At 37.5% G+C, this 19,604-nt stretch overlaps 1 protein-coding gene across 2 annotated transcripts in view; it reads right to left on the minus strand.

Annotated features, from left to right (window-relative positions):
• The window catches only part of CCDC148 (coiled-coil domain containing 148), a 238,622-nt gene that overhangs the window by 47,923 nt on the left and 171,095 nt on the right, over nt 1-19,604 (minus strand). For both annotated transcript variants that reach the window (XM_058549014.1, XM_058549015.1), the window contains exon 12: nt 6,081-6,199. In XM_058549014.1, coding sequence (XP_058404997.1) covers nt 6,081-6,199 — 119 coding nt within the window. The remainder of the gene's footprint in view (nt 1-6,080; nt 6,200-19,604) is intronic.

The raw sequence follows: 19,604 nt of genomic DNA on the forward strand, positions 1-19,604 counted from the left end.
CTGCAGGAAGGGGGCTAATAAAGAAGTTGAGATCAATTACTATTCTTCACACATTTGGGAGTGCTGTGAGTCAATATTTGACCTTAGTGCAAATTAAAGTCTTTTATAGAATTGATATCATACTTTATATAAATTTTGAACCCCCCTTTCTTTTTTTACTATTCTGCATACATTAATACTAATCTCCCACCAACAGGAAAAAAAACTATATTGCCTTGCAAAACAGATTTAAAAAGCAATGCTGAAGTGGAATACTATTCAACAATAAAAAGGAAAAAACTAAGGATACGTGCTACAACATGAATGAACCTCATAAAACATTATCCTAAGGGAAAGAACCCAGATGCGTTACATTTATATACAATGTCCAAAAAAGGCAAATCTATTGAGACAGAACGAGGTCGCTAGTCGTTTGGGACTGGGAGTGGGATCTGGAATTAACGCAAATGGGCATGAGAGATCTTTTTGGGGTGATGTTAATGATCTAAAACTCGATCATAGCAATGGTTGTACAACTATATAAATTTCCTGAAAATCATTTAATTGTACGCTTAAAACAGAGGAATTTTTGATATACGCTATTCTTCAATTAAGAGGTTTTTTTAAAGTTTAACATATGAGTGTCTTCCCATAAATCATGCTGAATTTTTGCACATTTTTATGAAAAGACATGGAAAGTAGAGAAGTAGAAGAAATTGAAAACTATCAGCTATCTTGCCTTTGCCAAGCAGCCCAATATCTACCAATTTATTGTTATAATATCAAAAATAAAATGTAAACTATTTAGAAATTAGATAATAAAAACATACTTTAAATCTTGTAGAATGTGGCCAAACATGTACAGGAAAAAAAAAAATTACAGTCAAATGAATTTACTAGAAAATAAAAGAGATTGAAAACAAAATAACTGAAGCTTTCTACCCAAGAGGACAGAAAAAGCTCAATGATATCCAGGATCATGCTTCTTTCTCTGCCTTTCCCCAAACTCCATCCCCAATGAAATGAGTCATCATTTTTGACTTAATCTAAATACTTCATAACATCTGTCACCTCCGCATCCACACTGCCATTTCCTAGTTCAGACACTTTTCCTCACATGGCTACTAAAGAAAATTTATAATCAGCTTCTTGGTCACCACTTTCTGCTTATTCCAAAATAATTTCCAAGCCTTTACCAGGAAAAAAACTATGAAATCTTCTAAAGAACCTAAGAGTAGACTTGAACTGGAGAACTATTCCAAAAGCATGATCCTAGATTGGAGATTAAATTGGGTATATATGTCAGCTCTCCTTAACAAAATTTTAATGCAAAAAAATCAACAGCGTTCTTTAAATGAAATCTGACATAAGAATAACTAAGATATTTTTGAAAAGAACAACGAGTGAACACTTGTTCTATCAGATAGCAAAACAGAATAATTAAAGCAGCATGTTATCGATGTAGAAATATAAATATAGATCAGTTTTTATTTAATCTAATCAAGAGGCCATATGGACAGAAAAGCATAATTGGAAGTGTAATACATAATAAAGGTGGCATTTCAAATCAGTGGGTAAGGATGAATCATTAAATAATTAGTGTTGAGATAGTTGGCTATCCATTTAGACCAAAAAATGAAAGTCAGACACTTAGCTCATATCATTCATAAAAATAAATTCCAGATGGCTAAATGTTAGAAAAAACATGGATAATATATAGTATTTTAAAAGAATTAGGCAGGTCTATTTGCAGGGACATCATGTATCACTTTGAAGTTTGTGCTTTGCAAAAGTAATGCACGACCAGGAGTATAAATGGGGAATGACATCCAGCTTTGCCTCTGCTTGTATGTCGTATGTCATAGTTCAGAAGGCGAGTCTTATCTTTTCCTAATTTGTCTACTTCCAAGGGGGGCTCTATGTACTTTGCCACTGGAAGGGGACACCTTTTCTAATTGACACAAAAACCTCATATGCTAGCAGCAACCAATAAATAGTAGTTAATAGTAAACAGGTAATTTGTACATATATAAATGCTTTTTTTACACAAATCGTTGCTATAAACTGAATGTGCCCCTCCAAAATTCATATGTTGAAGTCCTAAGCCCCAGTGTGATGGTATTTGGAGATGAGGACTTTGGGAAATAATTAGGTTTAGATGAGGTCATGAAGGTAGAGCTCTCATGAGGGGATTAGTGCCCTTATAAGAAGAGACACCAGAGAACTTGCTGTCTCTCTCTTTACACCTTATGGACACAAAGCGAGAAAGCAGCTGTCTATAAGCCAAGAAGAGGCTTCTCACCAGAAACCGACCATGCTGGCACCTTGATCTTGGACTTCTAGCCTCCAGAACTGTGAGAAAATAAATTTCTGTGTTTAAGCCACTAATCTATGGTATTTTCTTATGGCAGCCAGAGCTAATATAATGGTATTACATTGTAAAATGCATTTTTTGTTGTTGTTCTTCTTCCATTCGTTATTCATGCGGGTACATATAGACAGTTTGTATGTATGTGTATTAAACAACTGATAACAGAAAAGACTTCTAGAGAAGAGATTGCATGAGGGTAGTGATCAAGGGGTACTTTTGCTTTAATCTTAATGTTGTATTTTTTATAATAATGACCTCATTAGTGCATGTTTTATTTAAAATATTTTAAACGCTTAAATATTTTGAGAAAAAATTATGTTAGAAGGTGTCTCACGCTTTAAAAACTCAAAAGTGATAGTAATCACCTATATTTAATGAATTTTACTATGTTTCGGGCAGTGTGTTACATTCAATATCTCATTTAATCCTTGTAACAATCCTATGAGGCAGATACTATTTATGTCCTCATTGTGTGGATGAAGAAACTGAAGCACAGAGAAGTTAAATAACTTACCCCAAGGTCACACAGCTGTAAAGGATAGAACCAGGATCCTATGTCGACAACCTGATCCTAGAGCCTTTCCTCCTAACCTCTATGGCATGTTGAGAAATGAAAATTGGGCATTAGGAAATTAGGAGGGTAGTGGAATATTTGGCAAAAGCAATTTCAAGAAAGTGATGAAGGCAAAAGACAAATTGTAATAGACTGAGAAGGGAAATACAATTAATAAATAAAATGAACTGCCATACCTTTTTATTTTGTTGAACCACATGAAATTGCTAAACTTAACCATTTTTGACCTGAAAAAATGAAATTTTATGATGGTTCAAACTAATATATGTGCTAATTTATGACCATTGTTTTCAAGAAACTTAATCTTAGAATTAAAAAATAGAAAAAGGAAATAAACAACAGAAGTTTTCAAACCCTCAAGGCTGTGTGTGTGTTTTTAACGGATCTGGAAACTGTTTCAAGCCTTTTTATTCTGACATGAGAAAAATGTGCCTACAGTTAAAATATCAAACATGTAGATTTGTGAATTGTGTTTCAGTAGCAGAGAAAAAGGTTTTAACCAAATTTCTTAGTGTCAAGATAGTTACAAAAGAACACAACTGGTTCTTGTCAGAAGCAAAAACTACTAGCAATTTTTACATGTTGAAATCCTCTCCCTAAACCACAGAATGAGGACTATGCTTTTATCTACAACATTATCCAAAATTTTCTGAGAATTATTTCCTGATATATTATCCTGATATTTTAACAGCCTTCCTCACTGATTTCCCACTGGCATGCAAGCATTGGATTCATAATTATCTGAATCTACAACATTTCACATGAGTTGAACATACAGATCACAGACCCTTAGAAGTTAATAGCTCACTCAGCCCACAGAAGGTATCTAGTTCAGTTCTACAGAGGACAAAACAGAGCCTTGTCCAGGTTAAATGAATGACTTTCCCCAGGTCACACACTATTCATAGAAGACTTAAGCCTAAAATCTTGGTCTCCTGGTTCCTAGTGCTTAGAACTCTTTTCACTATATTATAACATGCCTATTTTTTTCCTGTTATGTAATGCAGATTAATCTGATTTTCCTTTTCATCTTTTCCACTGGAGTTCTGAGTCAGCTGATCTTAATAATTATTGGGGCAGGAAGAAAAGACTGAAATGGCTCTGTAATCAAAGAAACCACCTGGTTATGAGGGGAGATTCTATTAGAAGAATGTCTCCTAGACACTGGGACCTCGCGTCTGTTTGCTGTTTCCCACCCCCTTTAATTCCTGGTGCTCTCTTTTGTTTCCCCAGCAGAGTTTTAGACTTTCATCCCCCACCTGTGTTACCCTTTAGTATTTAACCGTGTGTGGGTTTTCGTCTCAGACCCATGGTATGGCCTGCCTTCTGGAATCCACTTATATCTTGGTTTGTGCTTGTTGAACTGGTTTCTCATTGGCTTTTTCACCTCTTAGCCTTGAGCCCTGGCTTTGCTATATTCTCAGTTTTCTCTGTAATAGATTAAACATAACTCTAAAATCCTGAGATACCTAGAAAATAATGTGAATTTTATCTAGAAAATCCTTAGGAATTGCCTGGCATCTCTGTGGAACTCCAGATTCATTCTGCAGGCTTGGTGACTAGAGTTTGAGATACTGGCCCATGGATCACAAAGGAAGCTTCCTAGATACAAGTGAACCCTGTTGTATAAAATGGTTATGTACTCCAAAGCTATGTATAAGTTTAAGAGGCAATTTTTTTAATAGACTTTATTTTTTAGAGCAGTTTTATGTTCACAGCAAAATTGAGTGGAAAGTACCAAGAGTTCTGGGAAATTTTTTTACATTGACTAACTGTAAGGGAAACATTATGATTTATGTTACGAAATGAAAGATTTAGCCTTAATTTATCTTTTGTGAAAATCCATTCAGGAGCTAGCTAAACTAGATAACTATGCCAGTTACCAACGTATTGTCTCTCAGCTCCAAATCCACCCTTCATTGTCTGCTCTATGAAAATGGAGATGGACCCTGTAACTATTTCTCCCTTGCAGCTGGCACAATGTTAAGCTATGTTAGAAAAGGGTGCTGGAGGGATGATGAAGAAGAAAGGGGCTTTCCTTCCTGGTTCCAGTGTATACTCCCTCTTGCTCCTGCTATGTGGCTGCCAGCAGCATGTGTGGGGGACACCCAGTGGTGCCTGTGCCCATGGAGTTCCAATGGTACCCCATGGTCAGTTTCTCATCAAATTTCAGAGGCACTCTTATGGTTAGATTCCCACTGAGTCTTGTAAGCATCCCAATAGTTGACTTCCAGCTTTAGCCTCCTGCACCCAAACAGGGTGTTTCCTGCTTGCCCAGTGACTGTGGAAAATATTGTGGTTGAGTCCATCCCAGAACCTCTCCACCATGTAGCAGGCCACAACTACACCTTCTTTACCGAGGTCTGAATCTCAACCATGGAGGCAGGGGGGGGGGGGTCCCACTTCCAAACTTGTTACTTCCATGGGAACCCCCCGCAGCCCTGGGGTAGTCTTGAAAGTTCTCTTTATCCCTTTATATAACAAAGAAGTTTTGTTAAAATTAATAATACTGTATTTTAAACTTTCCCTATTCAAATTACTTTGTTGTCTCTGTCTCCTCACTGACCCTGATTGATACAGTAACCTTGGAAAAATAAATCTAATTTCTCAGTGTACTCAGCGTACTCATTCACAAAATGAGAAGACCAGGTTAGTTGATCTCAAATGTCCTTTCCAGCTCTACAGTTACATTATTCTAGGAAATTCAGGTTTTTTCCTATAAAGGGTACATCTTAAGTATACTAGAATGAATATCATACAACACAGTATAATTGTGTATTGTCTTCCCTAGCCTCAATCATAGTAAATGAATCTCCCTTCTTATCTGAATAATAGTTTCCTCCTTCTGGGTCAAAATATTAAGTCACAGCAGCCAGTATCATTTCATGCACACAGTGGGCAATCAGATACTGTGAAATCCTCTATGAGGGTTTTAACTAGAAAGCTATCTAAGGAACAAAATGGAAAACTAGAGATTCATATATGAATATCCGTTTAAAATGTATTATAAGTATCATTTTACTCATTTGTGAATATAAATATTGGAAAGATACATTAAGTATGGAAAATTCTCCCTCTGATATTGTTTATCCCAACACATTACAGAAGACCCCATTCACCACCTCCACTAACACACAATTTAAATTTTTCTTTTACCTTTCTCTGTCTTTTACTGACTGTTCGGCCATTAATTTCTTCAGTTCTTCTAGACGCCAAAGATCTCTCATTTCCATTTCTTGCCACTTCTGTTCTTTTTTAGCCCAGTATTTCCTTATCTATTGTATAAACATTACATAAAATTTAAATTAACAACAGATATGTAAAAACGAGGAGAAAGTTATAACAACATTATCCGTTGGTTCATATGGCAAGATGGAATTTAAATGGTACTTCATCTTTTTTGTTTCTTAGATCTGCCTACAATGTACTGGCAACAGAAAAAATAAATTAAAACATGAAGGTACATGTCCTGAGAAACTGCATGGTTTAACAATTTCTGAGATGGAAATGTAACTTGTGCTGAGACTTAAGGTTCTAATCTATGGCTAAAATAATCAACTTTCAGGGAACCACAATAAAAGCATGTTATTGTCTCTAAAGTATATGATCTACCTGTTACTCAGGAATATTTTTATCTTCTTATGGTAATGCAGCCTTTAACAAATATAGCATTAAGCCTATTTTTACTTTAAAAGCATGAGTTTATTTATGCTAATGGACAGCAGGATGTTGAAAGCTTTATGCTTCTGAGGAAGTGGCAGGAGATAGGTGGGAGGAAGGAGGAAAGGAAAAAATTGGCAGGGTTGTGATATACAGTAGTTCTGACTTATGTGGTAAAATAAAGGACAAATTTATCAAGCTCAAAAAGAGAGCATTGTTCTTACTAGGTCTATTTTACCTCCCTTCTCTGGAAATGGAGGCAGAATGAGAAAACCAGAAGTACACATATGCTATTTTCAGGGGGCTGAAGCCATTTTTTAGGGTTCCCCTAGTGATGGGGCAGTTGAAGTTAATGTTTATTTGACAGAGGCCCATGCAGCCACTCTGGCCTGCCATGTTGTGTCTAGGTTAAGAGACTGGATCTTGCTGGTAAGAAACAGAGTACCTCAATGGTGAGCAATAGTGAGTGACTGCCAGCAAAGGGTCTGTTGTAGAGGATGGGTTAGCCTCACCCTTGATGTGGCATTTTGTCTTTTGAGAAGTGAGAATGAAAAGCCAGGTGGTTTCTGGACTTGCCCTAGCAACACGGTCTCTGATCCCTGGGAGAACCAAAAGGAGCATCCCAAGCACCATGGCCATGGCCATAGCAACTCTGCAGTAGGCCCTGCAACACCAGCAGCCACAATAGTGACATCCACTCAATGCTTAGTGAACAACTGGATGAGCGCAAGGTAATATGATTCCACTCCAGAAATGACTTAGATCTGAATTTAGGGAAAACAGAGATGAAGCTAGAAAGGTAGCAGCACCAAAGATGGAGAGTGAAAGGAAGGGAAGGAGAGGGAGAGAAAGGAAACCCTGACCGATAAGGTGTATTTCAGAGCCCTAACTGATAAATGCCAGGACATTCTACTAGTGCCAGGTATGGAAATGTTAACAATGATTAGGTTATCTCCCTCTGGGGTTTATAAATGATCTTTATTTTATTCTTTATACTTTTCTGTGTTGTCCTATTTTTTGCAATGAATATATATTTCTTTCATAATCAGAGAAAACTGATTACTTCTAAACTAAATTTTGGAAAAGAACGGATATTGGATTAAAGAGCATTTTTCTCTGGGTTCCAACAGACCAACTATGGTCGCTTACTCCCAGTGTTGGCCTTGGAGGGAAGCCAGTGGTCCTTTTGCCGACAATGCCTTGACTACAAGTGGACCAGCCCCAGGCTGCTGGTATCCTCACATTGCTGACAACATTTGGTGCACTATCCTATGCAGGCCCTAGAAGTATGTCACACCTGAGGCTTTTTGGCATCTCAGGACCAATTATTTCCATCCTTGACTCTCTGGTATCTTCAGCCATTGCTGCAGCATGGGCATCTCCCTCTCTCGCTCTCATGATTTACTCCTTCCCAGTGCTTTCTACTGGGCCCTCTGAAACCTCTGTGTCCTCATACACAAAATCCCCTACATCTTCAACACTCAGAACACTACTTCACTGTTTTGACCGAAATTCTCTTAAATGAAAGTTGCTCATCTTCTGATGCCCTACGGGCCAGGGGCTGGGGAATGGTTTGGGCATTTTCTTCCTTATTAATTGCTACTTTCAGACCATGATGACATCCTTCTCGTGTACAATGCCTTCTTCATTTGATGTTTACACTACCTGGCTATATCACCCTCTACCTGTCCTTATCACTGGCATATGTGGATTTCCAAGTCATTCTCAAATATTCACCAAGAATTCAGATATGTGAGTCACAGCCACACAGGAGTTGTCCAAAACAACTCCTTCCACCTGCCTAGGCAACTTCAGCATCTCTCTGAACGCCCCTCCAACCGGCTAATCTCACAGTTCCATGACTTTCTCCTTTCCAGTGAGCCACTTCCTCCTGCAGGACTCTATTATCATCAAGAACAGTACCAATTCTGAAATCCAATTATAGCCATCGATTTTATGACCGAACCTGCCCCCTCGCTCCCCATCGTCCTTTGTGTTCTGGTCGTATAATTTTAATCCTCTAGTACAGCCCTCCTCACAAGGCTTTGTTAATTAGTATACTTATTTCTCTCCACCACTAGACTACAGAAACTGTGATTTATTTATCTTGGCACTTCCAACAGCAACTAAAGTATCTTGAACATAGTATAGACTTAATAAACATTTGATTGATGAATGAATTCCACAACTGTAGAGACTGGTACCAAATTTATGGTTTTAACTGAATATTCATTGACAATCAGCATTCCTTTTACGAATTCCTGGTCAACGCCTCTCAGCTTCTCATGGTGGTATTCCAAAACCTGTTCACTATGTTAAGCTCCATACCTGTCTCTACTTCACTTTTATCTGAGGAAATGGAGACTCTAAAAGATATCTTCCTTGATGTCCTGCCCCTCAAAGGAAGAAGTGTCTTTCCTTCTGTCCAAGACGTACCCCTCCCCTGGGCTCCAGATCCTATTCCTCAATTCCATCTTCTCCATTACCTTACTCCATCATCTACCCCTCTCCACCCTGTACCTTCAACTCTTGGTCTTTGCTGTTTCCTTCTCCTCACATGGAAATATACACAAATCTTACTCATTAACAAAAATTTAAAGGGACTTGCTTTAGATCCCCAAGACTATAGCGTCACACCCTTCATTGTTCCATTTTCAGTCAAGTATCTCAGAATACTTACTGTTCTCCAATTTCACATCTCCTATTTGACTCCTTACCCATGACAATCCTACTTCTGCCTTCCATTCCAAATTCACTGCTCTCACCAGTGACTTCCAAATGATCAAACCAAACAATTCTTTTCAACCTTTATTTTACTTAATGTCTCTGTGTATTTGATTCTTTATTGACCCTTACCTATAATCTTAAGACATTATTGGGTTTGGAATTCATTTATTCAACAAATGTTTATTGAGCATGTGCTTTAAACCAGATACATTGCTATGTACTTGGGATATGGTGCTTAAAGAGAAAAAAGGCCTCTGCCTCATGAAACTGGGACTTTCTAAAAAGAGAGAGTTAATAAACAAGTAAAGGAATGAACAGAATATTACATGTTAAGTTCTAAGAATGAAATATGTATGGTGATGGTGATGATTTAGAAAGATTGGGGTAGAACTATTAGAAGGCACATTTTTTTAATTACATCTGGATCAAGACTTGAAAGATGACAGTGAGACAATCCTGGGAAGAGATGAAGGGAGATCACTGCAGGAAGTGGGAGCTTTAGGTAAAATGACATTGAGTGGGAAAGACCTTGCACATGTTCGGAATTGGGAGGAAGCCAGTCAGCTGGAGCAGGTGGTGTGAGTTAAGACTGAGGTGAGACTGGCAAGCTAGACGGGGGATAGATGAATAGGCAAAGATTTAGTTCTAGAAAGAAGGAAAAGCTATTAAAGAGTTTAAAGCAAGGAGTAACATGATCTGACTTACATTTTTAAAAGATAGCTCTAGCTATTGAGTGAAGAGTGGATAGTAAAGGAGCAAAGGAGAAACAAGGAGACCAGATAGAAGAATAAGGCAAAAATGATCACATGGACTCAGGAAATGAAGCAAACTGTTCAGATCTGAGATGTGCTTTTGAGTGGAGTCAGAGTGGTCATTAAGAGATTAGATATGGAGGTTGAAGGGAAAAAGAATCGAGAAGGATTTCTGGGTTTTTGCTAGAGCAACTAGTTGGATGATGGTACCATAACTGAGATGATTGGAAGATTAACAGATTTGGAAAAGAAAGACAATGGAGCTCAGTATTGAACATTAAACAGTTGACGTGACTGTAAGAGCTTTAATGGAAAGTCCAAATAAACATCTAGTACAGATGGGTGGCTCAAGGGAGAATTCAGGGATGGAGGTCTAAATTAAGGAGATATCCACTGAAAATGGCTATGATTAGCAAGACAAGAAATAACAAGATGTGGAGAGGATGTGGAGAAAAGTGAAACTTTACACTGCTGGTGTGAATGTAAACTGGTGCAGCCACTGTGGAAAATAGTATGGAGATTCCTCAAAAAGTTAAGAATAGAACTACCATATGATCCAGCTAGTCTACTGTTGGGTATTTATCCAAAGAACATGAAAATACTAATTTGAAAAGATATTTGCACCCCTATGTTCATTGCAGCATTATTCATAATAGTCAAGGCTTGGAAACAAGCCAAGTACCCATCAATGGATGAATGGACAAAGAAGATGTGGTGTATATATACACGATGGAATACTACTCAGCCATAAAAAAGATGAAATCTTACCATTTGCAACACCATGGATGGACCTTGAGGGTATTATCCTAAGCAAAATAAGTCAGACAGAGAAAGCCAAATACCATACAATTTCACTCATAAGTGGAAGATAAAAAATGACAACAAACAAATGTATAGATACAGAGATTAAATTGGTGGTTACCAGAGGGGAAGGGAGCACAGGAGAGGGCAAAAGGAGTAAAACGGCACATGTGTACAATAATGGATGGTAATGAGTCTTTGGGTTGTGAACATGATGTATCTTCTTCACAGAAATCAAAATATAATGATGTATACCTGAAATTTATATAATGTTATAAACCAATATTACCTCAATAAAAATATAAATAAACTTTTAAAAAAATATTTGTCAGGGCCAACCAGGTGGTGTAGTGGTTAAGTTTGCATGCTCTGATTTGGCAGCCCAGGGTTCACGGGTTCGGATCCCGGGCACGAACATACGCACCACTTATCAAGCCATGCTGTGGCAGGCGTCCCACATGTAAAAGTGGAGGAAGGTGGGCACGGATGTTAGCCCAAGGCCAATCTTCCTCAGTAAAAAAAGGAAGATTGGCAACGGATGTTAACTCAGGGCTGATCTTCCTCACAAAAAAAAAATGGTATTTGATGCCACAGGACTGGATGAGATCTCTTGGGTGAGAACATAAAGAGAAGAGAAGAGGGAAGGTGGCCACGCACTTTCATGCTTATCTGCCTTTTGCGTAGTTTTCTGAACTAGCGTGACTTCATTTCCCTCCTCTATCTGTCAATTTCACTCTACCTTTAAGACCAGAACAAACGTCATCTCCTCCTTGAATCTTCCTCTGAATTCTCCAGGAAAAATATTAGCTCTATCCTTGGCACACCAATGACCCTTGATTAAGGTTTAGTACTCTCCATTCTTTGTCCTACCTTGTATTCCTTGATTCTTTTTCATGAGGCTCTGCCACTGGATTGCTACTGACATATTTGGGCATTTACTACATGCCTGGCATGCTCTGCTCTGCCTTATTGTCTGCTAAATCCCTCATGTCCATCCTTTAAGACTCGATTTTAGCATTGCTTTCTCAGCCTTCCTCCGTCTCCCTCTCCTCCAGACATAGCTAGGTGTTATCTTCTAAGGCACTATTTATGTATCCTTAGCATGGCACTTTCCATATTGATCTGCATTATTCATCTTTGTATCCCTAGTACCTTGTATCATGTCTGACACATAATAAGGCTTAATTGATCATCATTAGGTGAATGGAACCTTCTTCTGGTCTCTCGTCCGAGAATAACAAAGATGTGGATGGGAACCAGGCCAGCAGTTTTATTTGCAGGATGGTAAAGTTTGAACTAAGCACTTCCCTAAGGGCAGTTCCATTCACTTTTCATCAATTAATAGGAGCAGGAAGTGTGTGTCGAGAATTATTGGCTTTGCAAGCCTCAAACTAAAGTTAAGTCTAAGGGTATGTAACTAGCCCTTTGGGACATTTGTTGAGACACAGATTTTAAACATACTGCTTTTTAGGCTTTTTGAGTGATCCTTATAACATTTCAATAATAGGGGAATCAGAAAGTTAGTGCAAGTGATAAGAGTTGAATTTAAATCTTGTCTCTTGACTTCCAGATGAGGTTTCTAGAAAAAGTTTGCTTTTCTGAAAAACAAAACCGGCCCTCATTATCCCCTATCTCCTCTTACTATCTCTGATTTGTATTAGATGTTCCTCTTTCATCATCCCACATCTTGTTCATTTTGGTAAAGTTAAGCCAATATAAGTGTAAATAAACTGAAGAAACTATTCTCTATATAGATTTATGAGCCAAAATAATACTGTGCTATCTTTTCAGAGAATTTAAGATCATTTTTATATCCCATCTTACTTTTGTAATCTTTCAAACAATTTGTTTACAATTAAAAATCCTCTAGTAAACATAATGTTTATGATATTAGAGTACATCAGAGTTTAATTTTTAAAAACTTGGACTACTATTACACAGCCATTAAATTATATTTTTTTCACTCCTTCAGTCCAAGAATTACTGCAATTCAGCATGAAATAAGAATTTCTTGTTTACACATAGAGCAGAAAGTTAGGACTAAAGCACTGTAGTCAGAAGACCGTTTGGTCCCTGATTTCAAGCAATCTGTGTGATGTTGAATCTACGAACAAATAGACTTCTGTACCTTACTCCCAGGTTATTATTTCAAAGGCTTTAACAACTTATTCAGGAAGAGGTCATAATTATTAACCAGATACACACAAGATATGAAATATGAAGTTCCAGTTCCATGCCTCATAAACCACTGAGATAAAGCAATTTCTATTCCATTTTCTAGATTCTAATTTACTTAACTAACTCCTCGCATCTTACCGATCTCTTTTCTACTTTTGGCCTGGAATATGGACCCCCACAAGAAAGTGATGCTGTTACATATAAAAACATAACAGAACCTCTTAATAGAAAAGTATTCGTTTTTTTATTTTAAATTTTTTCCATTTGTTTTATTTAGATCAGCCTGTATCACATAAAATTCCCCCCAGTTAGAGTATGACTCTTCTTTCCACACAATTTGACAGTCACCTATATTTCACCACATAATTTTTCACACATTTGTGTGAACCTTTGGAAGGTAAGGAACATGACTTATACTGCAGTATTTATTTGTATCTAGCATCATACCTTGCAAATGAGAGGTGCAAGACACACATTTGCAAACTAATCCAGTGAAAAGCAATACGGAAACATTGCATACAATGCTTCTTATATCAATTCACATAAATCCAAAACTATTAAAAAAGCATCCAGATAAACAATAACAATAGACCATAGACAATCAAGGGGCCAATTCATTCAGTCATGTGGGGTGTGTGGAGGTGCATTTAATCCCAACAGAACATGGGGACATGGTACTTTTCTAAGTCAAATTGTCCATGGGAGCCCCACTGAAGATTTTTTGTGCTAAAGATGGACACTTAGTCACTTCCATCCTCAAAACCTTTCAGCCAATGTTCTCTCTTTTGTACTTTATGGTATAGAGATCTCTGTGGGCTTCAACGCAGGACTTGCTGAAGATTCTGAATAAACATTTGGCTCCAAAAGAATTTCTTTGTAGGGCATTCTTTAGGCAAAGACGAGAAAATTCTGTACATGGGTAAGAAATCAAAGCTAGGTCTTTGGTTTTCAAAATAGAAAGTCAATTTTGCCACCATCCTGCCTGGTTATTTGAATTTAATGGCTCTCCCTTCAGCCTACAATTTAGACTATTTGTATTTCAGCTACTTATCAGTGTCCTAAACCTGAACATTTTTGCCACCAATCTCCAACCTAACAAACAAGCACATCTACTACTGGTAAGAGGGTAAATTGTCATACTCTTTCTGAAGAATAAATAAGAAAATAGCTAGCAAAAGCCTAAAGAATTAAGAAGTAAAGTTTAAGAATTAAGAGGCAGGGACATATGTAAAGATTTATATACAGGTATGTTCATTACAGGCTTAACAGGGTAATACATTGGAAATAATATAATACCCCAAAATAAGAAATTGGTTAAATGCAATATTTCACATAATGAAACACTATGCAAAGAATAAAAATTATGTGGTGGGAAAATTCAGAAGATATATTGATAAATGGAAAAAAATCAGGTTAAAAATAATATATGCAGTGCGATTCTAGGTAAGTCAAAGTCCTTGTTTATATAGAAAAAAGGATATAAGGGCATTGTCAGTAATTTTCTTTTGGTAGTGGTTTAGGATTTGGGGTGACTTTTATTGTATTGGTGTGCTTGTTTGTATTTTCCAAACTACAATGGACATAAAATACTTTATAAATACAAAAGTGTGTTTTTTAAAAGTCTGGCCAAGAAAAATCAGTATTTAGAAGGAACATCAAGGGACATGACTATTATTCATTCCTGAAGTTTCCATACTCTAGTCCTGTATCAAGTCAGAAGACAAGAATACTGTATATCCCTGAAGATAACATTTTCACCTCTTATCACTTCACATGTGGCATCACTGTCATGTTCTATAGAAAATTTTCATGGAACTGTGATTTAATTTTATGCCATAGGCCTTATAAAGGTTGATGCAATATCATATGAAGATTGATTTAGATTCTCCTATAAAACTTCTACTGAAAATGCCATCCACTGATTGGTTTGCCTCCCTCCCCCCAATACATGCTGCCAGCTCTTGATTTGCTGGGATGTTGCCTATTATTAGCAAATAAGAGCTAAATGCTTCCTTTTAACTTGAACCATGTTCAATTACAGCACCCCTATTTAGTCTTGGTTTGCTGACATAACTATATTCCCATCCTCTTAATTTTTTGTCTCTCATTCTCTTACTGATTTTCTATTTTAATGATTCCTAATAGGAAACAGATGGCATACTCAAAATTAGGATAAATCCAGAAGAACGAAATAATGGGACAAGTGACAAAGGAGGATTGGAATGCAGGGCCATCACAAGGGATCCTGCTGTTGCTGGGCTGTTTTACCACCTGTAGACCCGACTCAGAGAAGGCTGTGTGGTGAGGGCCACCTGACAGGAGCTGAGACCTTGGGTGGAGGAGAGAGCTGGTCAACACAACTCTGCAGGGCAAGGAGCTAGGGGAAAAACTCTCCCAACCTCACTCTCCTCCCTCATCCTCATCTCTAGTATTCCACTTTGACTGAACCCAACCAGAAGCCAGAGGGCAAGGGAGCCATATAGGACAACTCCCTGGGTCACAGAGTAGAACGGAGAGTAGATATGACCCAAAGGGAGCGTATCTAGCACAATTGTATTAATGCCTTTTATTATAAATTATTTGGACGTAGGTGATGTCTATATGCATAAATAAATAACATGAATCTCTTTTAAGTGGTGTTCAGTTTGGTCACTTATGTGAGCATCTTTCCACAGCAGAGCTGCCTACTCAAATTGGCAATAGCTATTTTCTGCTGTGATGTAGTCTTATGTCCTTATAACGTGATGAGCCGAGAAAGTATTCCAGGGTAAACACATTAGTTATCTCCCTCTTAATTGAAATGCCAGGTGGATTAAAAAATAACTGTCATGTCTTCTTTAGGAGTAAGGTCTATTTTCAGGATGAGTGTTGAAATATTACATAATGATCGTGTCATATGTTGATATTGCTAAAATGAATTTGTCTGTAATCTTGTTTAATTTCTCTCTTTTCACTATTCATTAAGTAAGGAGTATATATACTGAGGATGTTGTATTTCACAGCCTGAAGTGTCAGGGAGAATGAAAAGTGAAAAGTAATCAAACCTCAGAGTCATTCAATCATGACATCTTAGAGCTGAGGTGATTTTAGCAATCATTTAATCCAAACACTTCATTTTACAACTGAGGAGACAAAATCCCACAGAGCCTACATAACTTGCCCAAGGTCATCCACCTTTTTAGGGCCTCCTAGTTTGGCGTTTTTCTCTATACTTCAACATTAAAATATAGTTGTATACTGCTCATTCATTAAATTCATTTATTCAACCAATATTTATTGAATGCCTTGTGCCAGGCACTGGAGATAAAACAATGAATAAAATAGACAAATCCTCTCTTTTTTATGGGGCTTACATTCTAGAAGAAGACAGTCAATAAATAAATAGATAGATGTCAGGGGGAAGACAAAGAAAAAAAAAGTAGAGTAAATGGACAGAGTGCCAGGGAAGGAGGATGCTATTTGAAGTTTGGTAATCAAGGACAAATGTTCTCTCTGATAAGATGACATCTGAGTGGGACCCTGAATGAAATGACAGAGTGAGTTATGCAGACATCTGGGAGAGAAAGATTCCAGGCAGAGGGAACAGCCAGTGCAAAAGGCTAAGGGGCCATGTGTTAGAGTGCTTGAGGAGGAGGAAGGAGGCTGTAATGGCTGGAGCAGGATGAGTGAGGGGAAAAGTGATTGGATATGGGATGGAAGAGATATTGAGTGCAGGTGGGGAGTGACATATTCTGATGTAACTTTTAAAAACATCACTCTGACAGCTGCGTGGAAAATAGACTGGAGGGAGAGGGTGGGAATGGAAAAGGAGGAGGCAGAGAAATTAATTAGGAGATTACAAGGCGATTATAATAGTTCTGATTTGAAAGGTAGAGCCTTCTATTCATGACAATAGGTAAGGGGGCGGGTATGGGGTGTGAGGGGGAAAAATAAGAGTCAAAGATAATACCAAAGCTTTTGGCCTGCGCACTGGGAGAATAGGTTTCCATTTGTTGAGAAAGGGAATACTGGGGTAGGAGTAGGTTTGGGGAGAAAAACAAGACTACATTTTGGGCATATTAGATTTGAGGCAGTCGGAAGTGTAAGTTTGGAGCTCAAGGGAGAAGTCTAGACCAGAAATATTAATTCGTATTAGTCAGCATATAAACAGCATATAAATTATACTGCATTTATTGAGATCACCTCGCAAGTATTCATACTTATAGGACTGAGCCCCCGGGGCACTCCAAGTCTCAGAAGTTAGAATGATGAGAGTCCATCCCAGTTTATGAGGAGGAGAAACAAGTGAGATAAAAGAACAAAGAGAAAATGGCTTCCTAGTGGCCGAGAATCAAAGATTTCCAAGGAGCTGGCAGTGATCACTTCCATCTTAACAGTTCAAGTAAAGTGAGGACTGAGAATTGACCCTGGGAATTAGCAACTTGGAGATCAATGATGACCTTGACAAGCACAGCTTTGCAGGAGTGGAGGAACAAAATGGCTCAAGACAGAATGGGTGGAAAGAAGTTGGAGACAGTATGTGTAGGCTATAGAATTGTGCAATTTTGTTAAGGGAGGGGGTGTGGGGTCAACAGAGAGTATTTTTTTAAATAAAGTCATAATAGTATATTTGTAGGTTAATAGGAAAGATCTAGAAGAAAAGGGGGAAATGGTGGTGGCAGAGAGAGTGGGAGGAACTTGAGTAGGAGAGAGAGAATAGGATGCAGTGCATAAATGAAGGGGTTGGCTTTAGAGATGAGCACAGATATTTCATGCATTGTAAAAGGAGAGAAGGTGGGTGATGGGTATATATTCTGATAGGTTGGTAAATGTAATATTGGAAGCCTGTCGAAATTTTCTTCCTGAGAAATAAGATGTCAAAGATAAAAAATCACTTCAAAATCATTAATATTTTCTTCAGTCTACCTAACAAAAGAACAGCACCAAAGAGGCAATGAAGGTATTTTTTCACCAATCATAGCACACGCCTTCTACTTGATACTTCAATTGTGATCAAGTTACAATGGTATAATGGTATAGTTTCTTGTAAAGTGTTTAGCCATAATGGTTCATTAACCCAAGGAGAGAAATCCTGAAAGAAAATCAAGGAGATAGACACTGTGAAACTGTGTGTACTTGTAGAACATAAAAGAAATACTCCTAGTGAGCAGACCACTAGAGAGTTTTAAAATTATCAATTACCCATCTATTTAACAGTTTTGAGTAAACTAGGACAGGACCAAAGCTGTGAAAATGACCCCAAAGCAAATAGTTTGAAACTGAGTTTTCTCAAAATTGATTAATCACAAAATTTACAGCAAACAACAATCACAGTGATGGGCAGCATAGCAGTGTTTAAAATCATGAACTGTGGAGTTAGACCTCCCGGGTTCAAATCCTAACTGTACCCCTTAATAGCGATATGACTTTGGGGAAATTATGCCCCCTCTGTGTGTCTCAGTTTCTTCATTTATAAAATTAAAATCATATTAATACTCCTTAGAGTTGTTAAGAAGGTTAAATGAACATAGAACAGTGCCTTGAACATTCCAAGCACCGTATGGGTGTCTGTTAAGTAAACCAAATTACCGTGAATAATCAAGACCTAGCCAGAAAATATAGCCAAAAGTTGACACCTGGAGTTAATTTTTAAGACTCTTCTTCTAAAACGGCCTATTGGAAAATCTTGTATAGAAAAACAAATACATCTGGCTCTTGATCATCCAGGCTTTTTTTTTTCATCTGACTTTTTCTTAAAACTATATCTCGACAAAGAGTAAAAAGATTGCATCATCAGTTTTTCCACTTTTCTAAAAGAAGTTCTAATGGAAATTTTCACTTTTAAAGACTAGTTGAAACCAGAAGAGTGAGCTTTTTGGACTACCATCCTACCTTTCTGCCTCCTATTGACTCATAGGCTGAGAACTGACTCTACAGTGGCTCATATTAGAAGGTTAGAATCAGTTAATTAACAAGCTTATGTTAATGTTCATTTCTGAATTTTAATAACAAAACAAGGAACTTATGAATATTTTTAAATGATAGATCCTTGATTTATTTGTTTTGGATAATTAAAACTTCCATACTACATTAATATCATTACTCATACAATATTATTCAGAGAGCTGATATTAAATAAAGTCTGAACCCTTAGTTTATTTTGGAGTCATTTCTACATAATATATATATTAACTATCTTCTCCTTTTGATCATTATAATATCCTGATAGTTAATTTTCCCATTAGGCTTTATAGCTCCCATGTTTAGGGTATTTCATCAGATTCCCAAATAAAAAGGACCAATAATTAAAAGAAAAACACCCCTCAAACTTTGACTGCAAGATCACATTTCTAGGAGTTAGTACTTGAAAGAACCACAAAATCGAGAGTGGGAAGTAGTTCAACAGATTGGTCCTCAGGCAGACAGGGATGCTTCGGCTCTGGTAGCCAGTGGTTCCTTTGCAAAGACGATGTTTGCAGTGAGAGGTTTGGGGTGGATGTTAGAGCAGAGGTCAAACTGGTGTTCAGAGAGGTTCAAAGACATGTTTTCAGGGTCCAAGGAGTCTATGAGAGTTCTCATGTTC

This window comes from Diceros bicornis, chromosome 10 (assembly GCF_020826845.1).
Source record: "Diceros bicornis minor isolate mBicDic1 chromosome 10, mDicBic1.mat.cur, whole genome shotgun sequence".
Lineage (NCBI taxonomy): Eukaryota > Metazoa > Chordata > Mammalia > Perissodactyla > Rhinocerotidae > Diceros > Diceros bicornis.